General features: G+C 42.2%; 1 protein-coding gene and 1 long non-coding RNA gene across 4 annotated transcripts; one reads left to right on the top strand and one right to left on the bottom strand.

Moving 5' to 3' along the window:
- Window positions 1-173: 173 nt before the first annotated feature.
- mtg2 (mitochondrial ribosome-associated GTPase 2) lies at window positions 174-16,423 on the top strand. Of its 3 annotated transcripts, none has more exons than XM_072712945.1 (7): window positions 174-215; window positions 674-889; window positions 1,091-1,238; window positions 2,754-2,869; window positions 2,966-3,184; window positions 3,257-3,395; window positions 15,723-16,423. In XM_072712945.1, the coding sequence occupies exons 1-7, from the start codon at window positions 201-203 to the stop codon at window positions 16,010-16,012; spliced, it is 1,143 nt and encodes a 380-aa protein (XP_072569046.1). In that variant the 5' UTR covers window positions 174-200; the 3' UTR covers window positions 16,013-16,423. The 3 variants fall into 3 exon arrangements, with proteins under 3 accessions (XP_072569046.1, XP_023700264.2, XP_072569045.1); XM_023844496.2 differs by lacking the exon at window positions 15,723-16,423 and adding an exon at window positions 3,483-3,994; XM_072712944.1 differs by lacking the exon at window positions 15,723-16,423 and adding an exon at window positions 3,483-3,994 and having other exon boundaries at window positions 180-889.
- Window positions 8,102-9,069, bottom strand: LOC111860630 (uncharacterized). The gene is made up of 3 exons (XR_011991932.1): window positions 8,924-9,069; window positions 8,752-8,828; window positions 8,102-8,633 (listed from the first exon to the last, which is right to left on the bottom strand). It is a non-coding gene; the product is annotated as an uncharacterized lncRNA (long non-coding RNA).
- Window positions 16,424-21,071: the final 4,648 nt, after the last annotated feature.

The raw sequence follows: 21,071 nt of genomic DNA on the forward strand, positions 1-21,071 counted from the left end.
TTGTTACTATTTAATATAAAATAATAAAATCTTTCACCTTTGTGTGTGTAATTTGTGATATGTTGACACTTAAAAAAAATAACGAGTGCCGTTTTCCCTTGGTAAACCACTTCAGGAAATTTACGTTTTAAAACGCGTTGTGAATGTGATGCGGTATATGAATATTGGTCCTCGGAGCTTGTCGTACTTGTTTCCTAAATATGTTGCTACCTCGGGTAAGGAGTATGGACACATGTAGATAAATCGCCAAATGTTTTAAAAAAAATGTCTAGCTCAGAGACTTCTGTACGTAAAAATGGGTTGAGCAGATATTTTAGTGAGCGATAGCATGCAGTATACAGTGGTTGTTTTTGCTTTCGATATGTCTGTCGGCCCATTGTACTTCAGAATTGATAAAAGATAATAATGGTAACGTGTTTTGCTGTCAGCTTGTCAAATAGCGTAACAGACAAGAGCTGCTAGATAGTTAGTTGTCATTTCATTTATGGCGGCAGCTTAAGTTCATGGAAAGCCTCTGTGAAGCCCTAAGCAAGTTACTGGTTAGAGAAAGTGATCTAGACATCGTGCTCTTACTGGGTAGATGTAATTTAGATCGCTGACCAGTGATGACAGATAACATTACCATTTGTTAACATCAGTTTTATTTTCTTTCCGCCGTCGTTTTAAAATCTAGTTTTCAAAGTTAATAGCACGATGTTTTGGACGAAGATGGGATTTAAAAGAAAACGTCAGGAATATGCCCCATACGACAGGACGGAGAGGTGGTATGATTTTGTCTGGGTGTTGCAGAGAAAGACTTAGTGTAGTTGGATGCTTCGCTGCTAGCTGCTCACTTTGCACCACGAGTCGGGGATCCAGTAGAAAAAAAGAACTTTCAGAGAAGAAATTGGTAAGTGAATAAGTTCTCACCGGTGACTGCATATTGAATGTGGCTTCATGCCTTCGGGACTGGCGCTTTGAGTCCTGCTCCAGGCTGCGTGTGTGAGTTTGTATGTTGTATGTTCCCCAGTTCATGTGGGCTGCTCCAGCACTCCAAAAACATGCAGAATAACAGAAATATACTTTTTTCTCCCACTGATTGTTACACTAGACTAGCTACTTTGTTGATCAGCGCAGAGTAAGGTTGGTGGCTGGCTCCGGTGGCAAAGGGTCCTGCTCCTTCCTCAGTGAACCCAGGAAAGAGTGGGGAGGCCCAGATGGGGGAAACGGGGGCGACGGAGGAAATGTGGTCATTAAAGGTATTGATTGACTTCTCTTATTCTTATTCTCTCTGCATGTGGCATTTTCTCTGGATTTGTTTGGGTTTCCTGTGTCTTCTCCAGTTTCCTTCTGCAGTTTGGTATATTATCATTTTTAAATTGCTCATGATGTGTAACTGTGAGTGTGTACACATGAGTGTCCTGTGATAGACTGTGAGGTTTTAATTCTAAAATAATGCAGCTTCTAAAATAATGCAGCTAACAGAAAACAGGAACGGACAGTGGGCCGGCAGGACAGGGTGACCTCGTCCCAGACAGTTGGAATAAATCAGGAACTGACAGTATGTGAGCAGGGCAGGGTAACCTCGTCCCAGACAGTTGGAAAACAGGAACATGCTTGTTTTAACTTTTGCTTCACAAAAGGGGGGTACAAAATGCTGACACAATAAGATGCTGGGAGGGGGGACATGTACTAACTGACTAACTGGAGCAAATGTAAAACATGTTGATGTCACGTAGCTGGGAAAATACCAGAAGAAGGCGGGGGGGGACACCCCAGAAGGGCTATAAGAAGACAGAACCGATAACTATTGTTTGAGCTTCTTGCTGTACATGCTGAATGTATGTCAGATAGTCGCTCCCTGATTATAATCAGTCAAGAGAATAAACTGGTGACTTGCAACTACTCCTCGTCTCTGCGGTGAATCTCTTCTCATCAACGGACCTGGAGGAGAGGGCGGCTCCAACAACTGACATGCTGTTTTGGGCATCCCTTTGTCTTTTTTGCCCATTCCTGTCTAGTATAGGTTCAAGGCCCTCCCTACAACCATATATTGCAGGAGTAGGCAACTCTGATCCAGGAGTCAATGTATCCAGTAGGTTTTCCATCCTACCTGATGAGTTACTATTTGCCTGATTTCAAGTGCGGTTCAGTAGAGACCAGGTAGGATGGAAACCTGCTGCCTACCCTTGATCTATTGCAGATGTGTCAAACTCCAGTTCTGAAGGGCTGAAGTCCAGCACATTTTTCGTTTTCCCCTCATTTAACACACCTGATGCAACTCCTTGTGCTAATTGCCACACGGCTCTTGAGCTGAATCATTTCTGGTGGAACAGGGAAAGAACTGAGCTACACAGGGCTCCGGTCCCCCAGGACTGGAGTTTGACACCCCTGATCTATTGGATAAACAGTATGGTTGGATGGTGTCACTATAGTAGGGTTCAATTATTGCACTCCTGGAGGACCAGAATTCACAGTTTGCATATTTTCCCTCTCAAACACACCTTCATCAGCTAATTGTCAGGTTTAGTGTGTGTGTTTAAACAAGAAAATCTGCAAATGTGTTGGGTTCTGGCCCTCCAGGACCACAACTAGGGAACCCTACACTATAGCTTTTGAGTGATGTCATATACCTGGATAAGATATGGCACAGACTTGGAGAAAGTAAGGACGAGATGAGTTAGAATTTTGTGAAAGGTGATGGTTGTGCTTATTTCCTCAAGCCCCAGAGCCTTACATTTACAGCGAGTTTTCCTACCTTTTGCATGGTTAAGTTAATCAGCAGGTGAAGTCGCTGTCAGCAATTGCCCCGGTTTACCGAGGGCATGACGGACAGGCAGGGGGAAGCAAGAACTGCTTTGGCCGCAACGCGAACACGACCTACATCCATGTGAGTGTCCGTCCCCTATGTCACTGTCCTGATGTGGACATGTTGGCCTCAGTGGTGATGACAGCCTGCCTGCCCCGTCTGTCTCATGTGGTGCAGGTGCCTGTCGGTACCGTGATAAAGGAGAACGGGAATACCATGGCAGACCTTTCCCGCGAAGGCCAGGAGTACGTCGCCGTGTACGGCGGAGCCGGGGGCAAGGGGAACCGCTTCTTCTTGTCGAACGAGAACCGGGCGCCGGTTACCACCACGCCGGGAGAGAAGGGCCAGGAGCGGGTGCTGCAGCTGGAGCTGCTCACCATGGCACATGCGGGACTGGTGAGTGCACGGCATGCTGGGAAGGGCCGGATGGTGAGGTGCGGCCGTGCGTAACTATGCACCGCTCCCCAGGTGGGCTTCCCCAATGCTGGGAAATCGTCCCTGCTGAGAGCCATCTCTAACGCCAGGCCGGCTGTGGCTGCCTACCCCTTCACCACACTCAAGCCACACGTAGGCATCGTGCAGTACCAGGACTATGAGCAGGTAGCAGGTGCGTAAGTCTTAGCGCATACTTTCCTTAACCGTTATTTGGTTAGCCGCGAGGTCTGTTAACACGGTCGTTCACGGTCACGGTCAGTGGCTGACATCCCAGGGATCATCCGGGGCGCTCACCTGAACCGCGGCCTGGGCGTGTCCTTCTTGCGGCACATTGAGCGATGCCGGTTCCTGCTCTTCGTCCTGGACCTGTCTGCGGCTGATCCGGGGGCCCAGCTGCGCGACCTGCGCTTCGAGCTGGACCAGTACGAGCCTGGGCTGTCCCGACGCCCCCAGGCCATCGTGGCCAATAAGATAGACCTTCCTGAGGCCCGGGATAGCCTAGCTGAACTCAGGAGACACGAGAAGCAGAGGATCATCCCTGTTTCGGCACTTACGGGTGACAATGTGGAGGAGCTGCTCCTTCACCTTCGGGAGCTGTATGATGGGTACCTGGAGGCGGAGCAAAGCTCGGGGATGAAGCCTTTGAGGTGGTAGCTTGAAGAGTCCCGGCAAGCCTGTAAATAGACTCCCCTCATGAAGGCTCATTATTCTTTTATTTTAAACCCTCTGTGTGTTTAAATTATTCCATAAAGTGTTCTATCATCTTCCTGACCTGTTTGTCTCCTTTTTTCTCTGAATTGGTCTGCAGCATTTTTCTAACAGAAAACAGTGATACTTCTGTTGGGAAAATTAGAGTCAAATGATTTGTCTCCACCAAACTATATTACGGATTTACCAACTCAGTAATCAATGAAATACAGTGGTATTATAAAATATATGAAATATAGTGGTTCTCGAACTCACTAGAACTTGAATTTCTTGAAAGTCGAACAAACCAGTTTGACCTAGAACTCGATCTGAATATCAGAAGTCGAACCGTGAACGCTGACCTAATATAAATTGCACGCGCCAGGAAATGAGTCATACTACAATGCAATTCTTACTTGAATGCCTTCTTCACAGACTGGACGATTAACCAAATAAAGCAGCGCAACATTACAGTAACTAACAATAAATAAACCACTAACTTACGTGTACTATTAGAGCATTTATGTCATTTATTTAAACTTTATTTTACCAGGTAAATTAACTGAAAACCAGTTCTCACTGCTTTATGTGATATTTGGGAGAAATAGCAGATTACGCATCGGAACTGCCTGGGATAGAAACGTCATGCGTGTAACTAAACTCTTCAGCCAATAAGGGCAAAGGTGTGTCATCACGGAGGCGGTTCCAGTTTGTGCAGCCGGGTGAGAGGTCGCAATGCATCTAGCCGTAATGCATTGCATCAGGATCAGAATGTGTTGCTTTAAGCCAGCGCTGTAAGCAAGTCGAACGCACCCAATGACCGGACAGGGGAAACAAACTGAAACGCGGACTTAATACAGAGGACTAATGACAACAACCAGAAACAGCTGATCACATGGGGATCCCACACGAGGTTAATGAGGGGGCGTGGCACACGGAAGGAGCGGACTATCGGGGCAGGACAGGGGTAATGTTGGGATAAGATCTTTATCGTTTTGGAAGCCATTAAGAAAAAAAATGCTCTTCTTGTTTTATCCTGTTCATTTTGTGTTTAAATGCTAAAAAAAAGAAAAAAAAACATATTTAGGTGTAATTTTGGGGGGCTGGGAACCAATTAATTGGTTTTCCATTATTTCTTATGGGAAAAATTTGATCGGAACTCGAACTTTTTAGGATTCGATCCGAAGTCCGGAACGGATTAAGTTCGAGAACCGAGGTACCACTGTATTTTAATTTTGGATATGAGTTGAATCCACCGATTACACTATCACTACGTAACCTGGGTCAGAATGTTTGTTCATTCCCTAGGCTATGTAGCGATTCTGCGATGAGGCCCTTCTCATGGCCGATACTTTAAGACGAGTGTGGGGCCTCATAAGTATAAAGTGGTTCACACAAGTGAAGGGACTTATTAGGGAATCACTCAGACAGATTTATATGAAAAAAACATATTTATTACTACAACTAATAACGTGACTGACATTACGCTAAACATCAAACATAACACAAGGCTGACAGAATGCAATATGGGAATGTAATGACTAAATTACAGGAGCAGCCTTACAGGGAAATACTGCATTGTGCAGCAAGCACCAGATTTTGAAAGCATAACCCAAATTATAACACAGGTGAAACGTGAACAACAGCTGGTTTACTTAGTTGCTGATGGAGTCTCTGGAAGTTGGATGCAGCAGTGATGAGCGGGAGCAGGGTATGGACAGGTCTTTGTGTGGAGCCTCCTCTGTAGGCTCTCAGTCTTGTGGCTTTTTTTCTTCTCCCCAATCTCTGGGTTTGGATCTGAGGCACTGGATTTTGTGGTCCGAGGTCCATGAGTATCGATGTTTCGGAATTCGACACTTGGACCGATGACCAGTGCCATAAGGCCAGAGTACTGGTCAAGGGGAGTGTGAAGGGGGATTGTGGATTTATGACCATGTACTGATGCCACTTTGGAGGTGACTGTGATTAAAGACATTTAACTTTGGATACATACAATTCCATGACAATTCATTATCAGATTTGATTTAAGGAGCATTTTCCCATTATTTTGATACCAAACCTGACATCACAATCTGGAGGTATACACACCATATGCACTTATTAATTCTTAATTTAAAATGCACTTTGAATGTTGGTTACCCACCATCAGTACATAGCATGAGTGGTTGAATTACATATTGACAGAGGTTATATTACATATGTATGTTGACCCTGTGCTAACTTGCATATGACAAATAAACTAAACTGAACTGAACATATCAGACAATCAAACCTAATCCTAGGTTTGTTTTAAGTTGCTGTTAATTTCCTCGAGTAGTGGTCTCAAACATTTGGAAGGTACAATTTTATGGTTAACGTGGAACTATTACAATTGGTTGATGTCAGTATTTGGGCCAATTCCTATGAATTCATTCATGTGTTGTAATAGGTGGATGAGACGAAGGGAAAGAGGCCATCTGGCTTATTTATGAGATCACCAAAAGCTTCATAAGCAAGAGACTCGGCAATGCAGAGGGGGAGACGTCACCAAATGGTGTTAAACAAGCAGGCACTCACACAGGGTCAATAATATACATGGCACCTACTAAGACATATGGTTACATTCTTTTAAATGTTTCATAAGTTCTCTATGCTACACACAAACATATACACTACTCACACTGCACACTGAAAACATCAGATCTCAAATGGAAAAAAAAAATCATGCTGGATATCTATACTGACATGGACTGGATACTGTGTTAGGAATGAAAGGATGCCACATTATCTGATGGACATGAAAATTATCAACCTAGGGAGGCTGAATTCAAAGACACCCCTGAAAATCAAAGTGAATAAATGATGCAGCAGGCTAGTCCATTTTGCCAAAATTTCATTGCAGCAACTCTAAATCGTACCCCCACCCTCTGTAGGATGCAGGTATCGCCTCATGCTATCAGTAGTGACAATGACCATAGCCAAACGCAAAACTAGTGAAAAAACAGTCAGAAAAGATGTCCTGTTTGGGGGGTCGTCTCATTGTTGCCCATCTAGTGTTGTTAATTTCATTAAGACCAAAGCAGCTGAAACTGATTAACAACCCCCTCTGCTACTTCACTGACCAGATCAATATCCCAGAGGTTTAATTGACTTGACGCTATTCTCTGATTAAGAAGTGTTCCTTAATTTTTTTTTTGAGCAGTGTATATATGCCTATACAGTGGTACCTCAGTTCTCGAACTCATTAGAACTCAAATTTCTTAAAAGTTGAACCAACCAGTTCGAAAAAAATTTACCTAGAACTCGATCTGAATCTCAGAAGTCAAACCGTGAACGCCGACCTAAGATAACTTGTATGTGTGGGGAAATGAGTCATGTCTCTCACCGGAAACAAAGGGTTACGCTTCAGTCTCAGCCTCACATTCACTGTGATAGCATCGTAATTATTATATAATAAAATACATTTAAAAATAAAGATTTCTTATTAATTATTTTAATCTTAATAATAAACCATTAATACATTTAATTATAATAATAATGTTGTGCCCAGCGGGGACGGAATGGAGACAAAGGCGCAGACGTCAGGGTATCGGGGAATACGGGGTTTAACTACAGGTAAGGCAGGCAAAACGCAGACAGACAATACAATGACCGGACTGGGGAAACAAACTGAAATGCGAACTAAATACAGAGGACTAATGACAACAACCAGAAACAGCTGATCACACGGGGATTCCACACAAGGTTAACGAGGGGGCGTGGCACACGGAAGGAGCGGATGATCGAGGCAGTTTTTTTTTTTAACTTTACATATTGTTTGGATACATTTATCTTCTTACTTTACAAATTACTGTTTTGATAAATGTGCTTAGATGTGTTTAGTACAGTATATGCTTTCTTGTTTTATCCTGTTCATTTTGTGTTTAAATCCTAAAAAAAAAAAAAAAAACATTTCGGTGTAATTTTTTTGGGGCCGGGAACCAATTAATTGGTTTTCCATTATTTCTTATGGGGAAAATTCGATCAGAATTCAAACTTTTTAGGATTCGATCCGGAGTTCTGAACGGATTAACTTTGAGTTCCGAGATATCACTGTATTCGGAAATAAAAAACATAAAAAGAAAATCAGTGAGATATATTTATAAAGAAAATGTCGTCCCTCGTCTTCTTTCTTTTCTGGATGGTCTTGGCTGGGGGTGTGAGTGTGTGATCTTACACTTTTCACTCCCAAAGACAACACATCCCCTAACCCACCTATTTAATCAATGTATCCTAATACTTCATTAACCCCAAAGTAAAAGCCCTATCCGACTTGTTTCTTCATAACAGGCTTTTGCCCAAATCAATTGGAAGTAATACTAAATGGTAAACATGTGTCTCAATGCTGTCCTCATTACACAGGTCTCATTTATCCATATTTACTGTGCTTATTGTCATTTAATTTAGGTACAGAATAATATTTCAAAGTAAAAAAAAAAATGCAACAATTCCTGTTTGTGAATGTGATACAATTCTGTAAGGTATCCCTGCATCTAAAGGGAGAAATGAGAAAGTGAGTTTCCATTGGAAACGTGGTAAAGCAGGATGGTGTCAAGCTATGCAGTGCATTCTGAGATCTGTCATTTCACAGCCTTTCCTAAATATCGTTTCTTGTACTCTTCATAGGTTATTCGTGACTTGCCAGCTCTGTGTGAGGGTGCATCAGGGAAGACTGGGTCTTTATTTGGATCATAACACGGGTGACCTGTAAGACAGCATTATAGATCTGTAGTACATTGATTATAAAACTCAGCATCTCCATACACATGCAAAAAATAGAATATCCACACCAAATCTGGCGAATTCACTCATAACAGACTTACTTTTCATTTTCAAGACTGTCATCTTTAGTGCTTCAGTGTGGTCACTTCCTTGGCGACAGGCAAAGTCTGGAGAAATTCTGAATTTCATATCTCGTCAGCCAAAGCAGAGCAGCACCCTCCAAAAAGCAATACCAACCAAGACACAATTCATCTTCCATTCCACTATGCTTACCTGTAAGTTCTTTCAAGGGGTTCTTCAACACCGTTGTCTCTTGAGACGTTGACAACTGCTTGAAATCCAGTACCTTTTCCATCACTGATATTGGCATTTGAGCCAGGTACGATGATCTCACATTTGCTTTTCCCCACAGGAATGCTGGAGATTGATCTGCACATCTTTTTCGATGCCTGAATTGGTCCCCCCTTTTTGGAAGATTTCCTTTTCTTCCCATTGATATACAGCAGCTGTTCATCTTTTTTTGACAGCTGGGGTTTGTTGTGGACCATTCCATTCTTTAATTGCCCTGGGTCTGTCCTTTGAACAACTTTGGAAGCAGAACTGACTGTTTGAGTCATGCTTGTGTACTTCCCATATTTATCACAATAGATTTTGACTAGACAACCCTGTTTTGGGGAAGATACCCTACTGTTGAAACTCTTGGCTTCCTCCACAATCTTTGCAATTTTTGACGACGCCTTTGGTTTTTCGGCATCTCCATTACCAAGTTTATGTGAATCCTTTCCTGTGCTATTTTTGGTTGGCATCACCTTTGATTTAAAATCATCCCCTCGATGAACAAAACTTTTCTCCCAGGAAGAATATACTTTTTGCTTTGCTCTGCTACCTTTTTCAAGGTGGCCCTCTTCCAAAAGATTTCTCTTCTGGAAGTGAAATTCTAGAGTATTTTTTGTAGGAGGCCCAGTCATGGTGCTTGTACTAGGCTTAAGATCAGGCTGTCTGCTGGAAACAGCTATGTGTTTTTGTCTTTGAGCAGAAGAACCATATAAAGCTAGACTGGCAATGCCTTCTTCTACCACCACTGACAGTATCTGAGACCTTTCACTTCTCAGAATCTCAGCCTTGATTTCACTTGCTTGCTGGCTTTGACAGTATCTGCTAAGAGACAGTTTTGGGACCTTCAAAGAGTCTTCATTGTGTTTCTTGGTGCCATTTACTGTTTTTTGTTGATTACTGCGACTGCAATCCACATACTTTTTAATGCCAGAAATAGGGAGGGAACTGGGTAACTCCTTTTGAACCGTCTTAACATTTTCAAGTAACTGTTTCTGAAATGGCAGTTTGGATTTGGATTTCTGCATCAGTTTTTCCTTCTTTCTGTTGTGAAAACTTAAACAGCGTGACACAGTCCCTCTCAAGTTTTCCTGAAGCCCCCCCAACTGCATACCCTTAACAGTACTTTCCTTAAGAATTGTCTCTATGTTCCCAAAAGCCGCATCTTTAGTACTGGTTTTGTTACTCTCGCTTCCGCACAGCTTTTGTGCAGAAAGCTGTTCGCTCCATAGCTGCTTGGATGCTACGGCAGCTGCTGTAAGAACTTCAAGATCAACATTTAAGTCACTGTCAATGGCAGCGGACATCTTGGTTTTAAGTTCCAAGATGCTTTCTTCTGCATGCTTAGTTTGAGGATCTTCTACTGTGTCATCCTGTCTTTGCTGGCTGTCGAAAAGGTGCAGGTTTCTTGCCTCTGTAGGTGATAAAACCTTAATCTCTAACAAGGACAGGGGATCAGACACCTCCTCCAGAGGGCCTAGCGCTTCAGTCTGGAACTGTTTCTGCAGTAATTCAACATCCATTGTGTCAGTGACAGGTTCTTCCACTTTGCACTTCTCTATCTCATCAGCCTTCGTTCTCTGATTCTCCCTCTCATTTATGTGCATTACAGGTCTCACTGGGTTTATATGCCGTTTGTCTACATTGTCAGTCCATTCACAGAGATTGAACGGCAATGGTGTACATTCTAGATCATTAGAAATGTCATCTGATCCCAAAATGAGACAGTTTTCTGCTAATTTCACATTGCTTGGAGCATTCATTTCTGAAAATATGACTGGGTTTTCATCTTCGGTGCATGTCCTCCAAGTATCAACAATAGTCTCCACAACATTTGAATTTAATGCATAGTAGAGATATTGCTCCCAGCCACTCCAAAACGTTCTAACAATATGAGGTGTTGAACTCTCCTCCACCTTGGGGTCAGATGGTGTTGAAACATCTTCCAGTGTGGCAATTAACTCCCTGAGTTTGTCAGCAGTCCAAGAAATGAGTGGTACTGTCGATAAATCAAATGTATCCTCCTTCATAAGTAATTGCTGGTCTTTGTTGCCACTCAGCCGAGGAGAACCGCTCCCAACACTGACAGCAGGGCTTTCTGCTGACACAGCAGATTCCTGGATCGATAGCCCTGCTTTAACCAAACCTACAGCTGTGGAGCTTTCAGGTGTTATGTTACATAAAGATTTGTCTGATGAGAAAATGGTGGGTATGCTCTCTTTTACATTATGAGATAAACCAGAATTATTTGGTTCACTTTCGGGATTCCCTTCAGCACTTTTATCGGGAAAAGAAGTCTGAACCTTGCACTCTTTATCTTCATTTGTAATGCTGCTTGCTTGGTCAGTGCTTGACTGCTGTGATATTGGAGGAACAACTGCAATTGCTTTCATCCCCGTCAATGACGTAGACATTTTTTTTTGGTTCTTGATGTACTCAAGTTGCCAAACACATGCTGGAGACAAAGCCTCAGTATCCAGACACTTGGATCTGTTCTCAGAATCATTCTGGTAATTGCACCTTCCTGAAGGCTTGTCAGAGCCAACTTCAGTAGTGTTGCCCATAGGCATCTGATTTTGCTCCACAACCAAAGTGTTACTTGGAGATGGACTGTTTTCAGGATTTCTTTGTCTGTCCTGCACCACTGAGGCATAGTACTCCTTTCTCTGTTGATTTGCTGAAGGGTCAGTATTTCCACTGTGTTGCTGGCCACATGACTTCACTATATGGTTTGAAGGGCAACTGTAGCTACATTTTAAAGTACGTGGATTAGCAGCAAACACTGAGGAGGAATTTGTGGTGGTGCAAAAACTATGAATGGGCTCCATTCTTGATATTCTGTGACTGGCTTGGTCATTCTCTTGGCCTAAAGCAGAGAACTCTGCAGCTCTATTTTGGCATATCTTCTGATGTAGCAAATCCTGGTTTTGGTAAACATGAGATAAATTCCCTGATCCTTGGGAACTGTTGCTAATACTTTTCTCTTGTTGTGGTGCAGGTGGTGGGGGCAGGAGCATGGCAGGGACAGTATTTCTATGCTGCTGGATAAATTTGGAGCTGTGAGGGATGATGGCATCACTGTAATTACTTAGTAAGTTCTGATGAGGCTGTCGATTGTCATATGGACCAGATGAAGGCTGTACATGGAGACTGCTGGAATTACAAGTAGTGTTTGAGTGAGATAAATTCCCATATGCAACTCCTGGTCCTTGGGAATTATTGCTAATACTTTTCACTTGTTGTGGTGCAGGTGGTGGGGGCTGAAGCACGACAGGGACAGTATTTCTTTGCTGCTGGTTAAATGTGGAGCTGTGAGGGATGATGGCATCACTGGAATTATTGGGGAAGTTCTGGTGAGGCTGTCGATTGTCATATGGACCAGATGAAGGCTGTACATGGAGACCGCTGGAATTACAAGTAGTGTTTGAATTACTGCTGCCATTTGCAAAAGATGAGTTTGGATTCAAGGTCAAGAGAGGTAGGTCTGGGGTGCTAGAGATTGTCTGGTTGGTTTCTCTAGCACCCACCAGCGCTGTGCTTGATTTCAAACTATCTTGTCCACAGATTTTTCTGAACATAAAGTCATTCCCACTTTGGAAAGCTGAGACTATGTTAGCAGCTTTTGTAGAACCGTTTGAGTGTGATCCCTGTGCCTTCATTCTTGAAGTTGCACAAAAGCCTTCAAGACCGGTACGTTGATAGTTTGCACTGGCATTTTGCACCACTGATGAACCAACTGCAGATTTACCTTGTCTATGTCCCCATGTCACTGCCCCATGAACTGGGCTTGCCTCCTGGCCACAATTTGTTAGTTGTTGAGCACTTACTACCATTTGCACCACACTTGAACTCTGAGTAGAATACCAGCTTGATGATGGACGACACTGCACTCCGTTGCTTGACAAGGTAGTGCAGGGACCACTTCTGCGAAACACATATTGATTTCTTGACGCCAATGACGAAGCAGTCGCTCTGAAATTTGCTTGTGTGACTGTGTTATGTGCTGTCGGCGCTTGTGGCAGCTGCTGATTCCAGTGACTTTGATTTTCAACATGTCTGATCAACTGTGATAGTGGAGTATGTAATCCTGACTGATGTTGATCAACGTGGGAGTAATGAATTCCATTAGCCCCCCCTCTATTAAATGCATGCCAGTGAATATTGGGTATCGCATTTAGGCCTGGCCCTAGGGGTGGATTATTCAATCCACTCGCAGTCCATGTAGAAGCTTGCATTGGGCTGGAATTCTCTTGTCCTAATTGGAATCCACTTTTGCTTGGGTGATAGAAGACAACCACATCTGCAGGACGATAAGATAGAAAAACAAATAAGACATCAAAAACCTTCACTACTATGTCAGTAATATACTGATTCTTTCAAGACTATTCCTTTAGATTCCTTTACAACTATTCACTCATAGCATCTGACTTTTAGTACACTTTCAACACAGAACTATGGCATTAGTTTTATAAAGGTGTTACTCCATTTATAAATATTTCACTTCACTCAAGCAATTCCTATAAGCACAGATGGAAGTGAATTGGAAAAAAAGAGTCAACGCATTAAACCATGCGTTAGCAACTGTATCATTCTGAAACCATCACATGGATATCAGGTGACATTCTGGTCATAAAGGAGAAAAAAGGTTAAGTGGCACTTTAGGGCGGGGCTTAACACCCCCCCCCCCATGACGCCATCACCAATGATTGACAGGTCCAGCTGCATGCCCCCCACCCCAACGATGATTGACAGGGCCAGCTGCCCCCGTTCCCCCACAACCTAGCTAAAATTTTAATTAGTAATTTAAAGCTTGTATTAAAACAATGGTTACATTTATTAATTACGTTTAAAGGAATAATAAAGCGTATAGTAGGCTGAATGTAAGCTAGCGCATGCATGGTGTAGACACCTGCGCCCGGCACCTTATTTTAAAAGAAAAAGGACGTAAGCTCATTATATTTAACCGAAATGTTTAAAGAATACTCCGTATTTTAAGCACAAAACGGCACAAGTCCCAAACTATTAACTTTTAAACAAGTAGAGGCAAGCCCGAGCGAAACACTGTCAAAAGAGCAAATGCGAAACAAGCACAAATATTTTAGCCCAAGTTTTTAAAAACGAGAAAAAGCCGTAATCAGTTTAACAGTTTTAGTTCAATGTAAAATAGAAAAAGTATTTCACCAAACGTGAAGATCCATCGACACCGACTCTGGGTTCCGTCGATGTCGCACAAACAGCAGGGTCAATGCTGCTATTATTCCGCAACGGAGCAATAGTCTCATGCGTTCGCTCTCTTCGAACTACGCGCTGGAAATGATTTTGGTGGTGGAGCAAGCCCCCCAGTTCCCAAGCAATTGTCCATTTGCTGTAATGTCATAAACCGTCGCCGATGTTTACCGAAACCAAGCATCAAAACCAAAAAATAATGATTGGTAAAATAGCTGTCACAATCATACCCCCAACAAGCTGGGTCTTATTAAGGGGCGCGAGAGACAATGCGTAAAATACAGCAGACATCTGAAATCTTGAAGCACCCCGACGACGGAAACGCTAAACTGGAGGTATGCTAGATTTTCATTTAAATGTACAGTGGTACCTCAGAACTCAAAATTAATCCGTCCAGAACTCCGGATAGAATCCTAAAAAGTTCGAATTCTAATCGAATTTTCCCCATAAGAAATAATGGAAAACCAATTAATTGGTTACCGACTCCAAAAAATTACACCGAAATATGTTTTTTTTTTTTTTGCATTTAAACACAAAATGAACCAGACAAAACGAGAAAAGCATATACAGTTCTGTACTACATCTAAGCACATTTATCAAAACAGTAATTTTTTAAAGTAAGAAAATAAATGTATCTAAACAATATGTAAAGTTAAAAAAAAACAATGTCACGCCCTGATCGTCCGCTCCTTCCGTGTGCCACGCCCCCTCGTTAACCCCGTGTGGAATCCCCGTGTGATCAGCTGTTTCTGGTTGTTGCCATTAGTCCTCTGTATTTAGTCTGCGTTTCAGTTTGTTTCCCCAGTCCGGTCATTGTATTTTCCGTCTGGGTTTTGCCTGCCTTACCTGCAATTAAACCCCGTATTACCCGATAGCCTGACGTCTGCGCCTTTGTCTCCGTTACTTCCCTGCTGGCAGGATAATATTATTATAATTAAATGTATTAATGGTTTATTATTAATATTAACATAATTAATGAGATTTTTTCTAATGTATTTTGTTATATAATAATAGTTATTGTCATTGTCTAAATGTGTTTTTATTGTCTAAATATATGTATTCAACTAGTGTAATCATGCATGATGCTATCACAGCGAATGCAAGGCTGAGACTGAAGCTTTACCCTTTGTTTCCGCTGAGAGACGTGCAGCGTGACTCATTTCCCCGCGCATACAAGTTATCTTAGGTCGGAGTTCACGGTTTGACTTCTGAGATTCAGATCGAGTTCTAGGTTGTTTTTTTTCCCCCTAGCTGTTTGGTTCGACTTAAGAAATTCGAGTTCTAATGAGTTCGAGAACTGAGGTACCACTGTATAATTGCTGTAATTGTCAATACTGTGAAAACATTAAGATTATTTTTTGACGAGGTTTTTTTTTTTGTTATCGGGTGAATTAAGAATGCCGTGTAAAGATGGTGAAGAAAACGGATGGCATTTTGTTAAGTTTTCAGACATGGCAATGGCTTTACTGTTTAAAAATGTGGAAAGACAGCATATGTTTATATATACACACAGGTTCAGACGATGGATGCCCAACCGAAGAATTGGTCTCAAATGTCGATAAGCTTGTCAGCGGTGGATTAATGGAGGAGGCAGCGGCGGTGGGAGATTCCGTGGATGCTGCTGTCGAAGACTCCAATGGCCAAAGCTTGAGGCTTCTACATATGGTTCAATTTATTATAGGGACAGTGGCATGGCTTATGGACACAATAATCGATGATGTTTGTAAGGCGTGTGCAGCATACTGTACCAACTTACGCTGGCACATGTTACAACGGTCCGGAGCTATATTGTCTTCTTTATAATTTTGAAAGGGTTGCAAAAAAACTGTGCACGCCACGGTTGGTGGATGTAATGGTGAACAGTATTACGGTGCTAAACCCAAATCCACCCTTCGCCGCAATTGTTCAAAGGGCTATTGATGCAGTTTTAAACAAGTTGAAATATGTGAGCGATATACGCAGCACGCTGGATGGGTTAATGCGCGAGGTTATAAACCCTCATCACACGAGTGATGTGTATGCAGCAGTTCTGGCTTACTGGCATATGCATCGGCTCAAGCAGACCCCGCCAGGCGTGAATGGCGAAATAACTACAGACGTCTGAAATGTACATGCTGTTTAATTGTCTTTGAAATGCTATTCTAAAGGCTATGGACCTGTTTTTATTCTATTTACTTACACGTAACAAAATAATAAAAATGTGTTTAACAATTATCCATAGTATGGTCTGTTTTGACACATGCACGCTCCCCATTTGGGTGACTTTCTTGGGACAACTAACAAGCGAGGTGGACCCAGATGATCACATTGTGGAATTTGTCTCAGGGGGACCCAAAACTTACGGGTACAGAACGGCAAAGGGCAAAACAAACAGGAAAGTGAAGGGAATCATGTTGCATGAGTAACCCACGTGATTCCCACGTGATTCCCCCTAGAGAGATCAGGACATCCACACAGCAGATTGTGCGGGATAAAAGGGGCTTCCTTTTGAAAAATAAGACAGTCAGCAAGTGTTTGAAGGTTGTGTACACTAAGCGGCAACTTCAGCCTGACTAGACAACCTTACCTTATGGATACTAATGACGGGTTCAACAATAGACTTCAGCACCCATTCTCCTGTATTATATCGGGACCGAGCAACTGTGGCAAGTCATATATCATTAAACGACTGTTGGAAAATGTCAGCAAGGCGCTCACGTGACCCAGTTTGACAGCCGTTGACACAGAAACCTTTTTAACAGGGATGCCGATACTGTTTTGAGCGAGTACTGTTCAGCATCTTCGCTCATGAGACAAAACTCAAAAATCTGTTGTTTCGAACCGTTTTAATTTTGACATCAACTCCATTTAGCATTAACCTCTCCTGAAAAAATATGTCAGAGTGTATTGGACCCAACAAATCGATCGAACAAATGGACCAGGGCGACACGGGGGGAACATCACCCTCTGTGCAGCAATGGAGTCCTCCACCACCATGCCACCTTAGGTCCGTACAATACAGCTCTCTTTCTGGCATTTTTAGACCAACTCAGTAATATTGTTATTGCTGCAAATCAAATTGATGAGATGCGATACATTGTCACCTGGGACAATGTACATTCCTCCAATGTATCATTCCTCCGATCTCCTCTGGTCCATGGTGGTCCATGCATAAATTGGTTTCATGATCATCCACAATTTATATGTCTTTATCTCCCACTGTACTCACTCTTCCTAAACCCAACAGAAGAGTTTTTCTCTGCATGGCGGTGGAAGGTTTATGATCTACAGCCATATGTTCATGCACCTCTCATTCAAGCAATGGAAGATGCATGTAATCAGATTGATGTTGTATCTATTCAAGGATGGATCTGACATTCTAGAAGATTTTTCTCACAATGTCTTGCGTATGACAACATAGCCTGTGATGTCAATTAAGCTCTGTGGCCAGATGCAGGGAAGTTGGAGAGATGTTTAGATTTGCACCCCCTCTTTTGCATGTCTGTAGTGGTTGCAGTAAATAAAGATGTGCAGATTTGATCTAATGTGGTGTATGGTGAACATATTTTGTGTACTTTTTTCGTTAGGAAACTAGAAATGCAAAATGTGTTTAGGATTAATGCAGTAGTGTCATTCAAAATGAGTTGGCTAATAATATTCATGTGTGTACAATATGATAAAACAGTGTTTTTATAAAACAATGTAGAGTTCTTACTGTGTTTCATTTCACATTCCATAGTATTTCGTTTTGCAACTTGTTCTGCTACTTGGGTGTAGTGTTGTGCAAATTGTGTGAAGTGTTTTGAAAATATGGGCCCAATTTTCAAAATTATGTTTAAGCAATTGAAAAAAATTGTAAAACAAAAAAATATCCCTGTTGTTATTGCCTGTTTTGTTTGTATGTCGCACAGAGGAAAAAGATTTTCATTATATTCAAACACACAGACCACTTTACTGCTCTCAGACATTTCTCATGCAGCTCTCAGGTCTTCTACCAGTGGGATCACAGGTACCCATCTACAGGCCAGATGTACTTTCTTCAGCACCCTGAGAGAGTGTAAATTTCCTGAATAGCTTAGGTAGCAATTCCCAATCTTTACTTGCAGTGGCGAGAGTCATCTCTGTATCTACTATCTCTATTACCACTTCTTAACTGCTTTAGGCCCTGTAGGTGCTTGCACTATTTTCTATGGCCAATTGGAGGTGTGGCTCTTCCCACCTACCCTGATGTGTGTGTGTGTGTGTCTGTGTCTGTGTCTTTTGTTGCTTGAAGTAGAATATTGGTACTTCAATAAAAGAGGCAATTTGAGGTTAAGCGAAATGGCTCAGCATCCATAACCATTATAACCTGCTACGAGTTGTTCCAGTTTTTGTGCCTCAGTCAAGAGGTGTCTCCCCGTCACATGCTCTTCTGTCAGAGACTTTCCTTCTTCAATGACCATGAAAATAACCACTGTTGGACAATCATAATCCAGTACCAACATGCTCGTCAACAGCTTCATGCTGATCGTGCAGGTTATGCATCGACCGCCAGCAGACAAGTCCCACAAGTATTCATGGGCGCCGGTTTTCTGTTTCTTCTCAGTCTCTCTACTAAATTACATTTTTCTCTCTCTCTCTCTCACACACACAAACACACACACAGTCTCGGGCTCTCAAACTAATGCTCTCAACCTCAGGCAAAGAACAAAGCAAATACAAACAAAAAATAATAATAAAAAATCCTGCCATTAATTATACTGGGTTTCATCACTACTTGAGACATCATGTGATCACTGTGACTTTTAGGTCATTAATCATTTTGAAGGAAGCAGAATTCTACTCAGGGCTCTCAGTAATATTTTCAACATTTGCAATTCCCTCTGAACAGCTGCGACATCACAGTCATTGTTTGGTAAGGGTTCTCAGTACCATTTAACAAGTATGTGTATTTCATGCTTGCCATAGTTAGCAATGTAGCAATACATCATGACAAAACACTGAAAATGACTTGATGACATCTGATCCCTTTTACTCTCACTGCTGTGTAACATTACACATCATTCCAAAGCTGTTCTCCAATTCATTAACAGCAATGTCAACTGTTCTCTCAACTGCAGCCTGAAAATCTATGGGCTGGAAGAGTAGATTTAAACTCGACGCTCACAACGTATGCACATCATGGCCATCATGTATCTTCTGTGCACCTACGGGTGGAATTAACGCGACATGTACGCAACATGCAGTACCACCAAAAGTTGGGGTGGCAGTATGGTTTTATATATATATCGCTAGAACATTTATATTGTTAAAGAAAACAAAACAGCAAGCTGTGCAATTTTAATGACCGTTCCTTTTCACGATTATTAGTACATATTTAACATTAGTTTAAAGTTTACCATCTCTACTTTTGCATGAGCTCTGTGTGCTTTCTGTGCCAATCATAATCTTTTTCATCCTTGCTGCTTAGGTCACTCCTAAATAGACATGTTTGTGAGAAATTGATTCATTTTGATATATTTTTTTTTCTTTATAAATACTGCAATACTTATTGCAATAATTGATTTTTCCAATGTCGTGAAGCTAATTACAAAATACTATCTACCACGAGATATCTAACAACATACAATGCAACATTTAGCATGGAGTAGTAAAGTCATATGTGGTACAGCGAAGTACCAATGCAATGTGGAGCAGTTTGTTGGGATCAATACCCCGCCGGGTCCATTGATGAGAAGAGATTCACTGCACAGTCGAGGAGTAGTTGCAAGTCACCAGTTTATTCTGATTATAATCAGGGAGCAACCATCTGATATACATTCAGCATGTACAGGAAGATGCTCAAAACATCGGTATCAGTCCTGTTCGTTTATAGGCCTTCTGGGGTGTTGCCCCCTCTTTTCGGTACTTTCCACCTACGTGACCACAACAGATTTTGGCTTTTGCTCTAGTTAGTGTGTGTGCATGTTCCCAGAAAAGAGTAAAAATAAGTGTCAGCTATATGATGGGTTCCTGTTCTCTTACTGTCTGGTACAAGGTCACTCTGACCTGCCCTCATGCTGACAGTTCCTGATTTTTCCCATCTACATGGTGAGATCACCTCATCCTAGTATCGGTTCCCATGTCTATTTTCTTCATTGGGTTAGAGGCCATATACACTCACCTAAAGGATTATTAGGAACACCTGTTCAATTTCTCATTAATGCAATTATCTAATCAACCAATCACATGGCAGTTGCTTCAATGCATTTAGGGGTGTGGTCCTGGTCAAGACAATCTCCTGAACTCCAAACTGAATGTCAGAATGGGAAAGAAAGGTGATTTAAGCAATTTTGAGCGTGGCATGGTTGTTGGTGCCAGACGGGCCGGTCTGAATATTTCACAATCTGCTCAGTTACTGGGATTTTCACACACAACCATTTCTAGGGTTTACAAAGAATGGTGTGCAAAGGGAAAAACATCCAGTATGCGGCAGTCCTGTGGGCGAAAATGCCTTGTTGATGCTAGAGGTCAGAGGAGAATGGGCCGACTGATTCAAGCTGATAGAAGAGCAACTTTGACTGAAATAACCACTCGTTACAACCGAGGTATGCAGCAAAGCATTTGTGAAGCCACAACACACACAGCCTTGAGGCGGATGGGCTACAACAGCAGAAGACCCCACCGGGTACCACTCATCTCCACTACAAATAGGAAAAAGAGACTACAATTTGCACGAGCTCACCAAAATTGGACAGTTGAAGACTGGAAAAATGTTGCCTGGTCTGATGAGTCTCGATTTCTGTTGAGACATTCAAATGGTAGAGTCAGAATTTGACGTAAACAGAATGAGAACATGGATCCATCATGCCTTGTTACCACTGTGCAGACTGGTGGTGGTGGTGTAATGGTGTGGGGGATGTTT

Source organism: Paramormyrops kingsleyae, chromosome 6 (genome assembly GCF_048594095.1).
Source record: "Paramormyrops kingsleyae isolate MSU_618 chromosome 6, PKINGS_0.4, whole genome shotgun sequence".
In the NCBI taxonomy this organism is placed as follows: Eukaryota; Metazoa; Chordata; class Actinopteri; order Osteoglossiformes; family Mormyridae; genus Paramormyrops; species Paramormyrops kingsleyae.

Coding starts and splice junctions, on each gene's coding strand:
- mtg2 (XM_023844496.2), top strand. Junction 890..1,090: donor AACTTTCAGAGAAGAAATTG/GTAAGTGAATAA, acceptor TTGTTACACTAG/ACTAGCTACTTTGTTGATCA. Junction 1,239..2,753: donor AGGAAATGTGGTCATTAAAG/GTATTGATTGAC, acceptor TGCATGGTTAAG/TTAATCAGCAGGTGAAGTCG.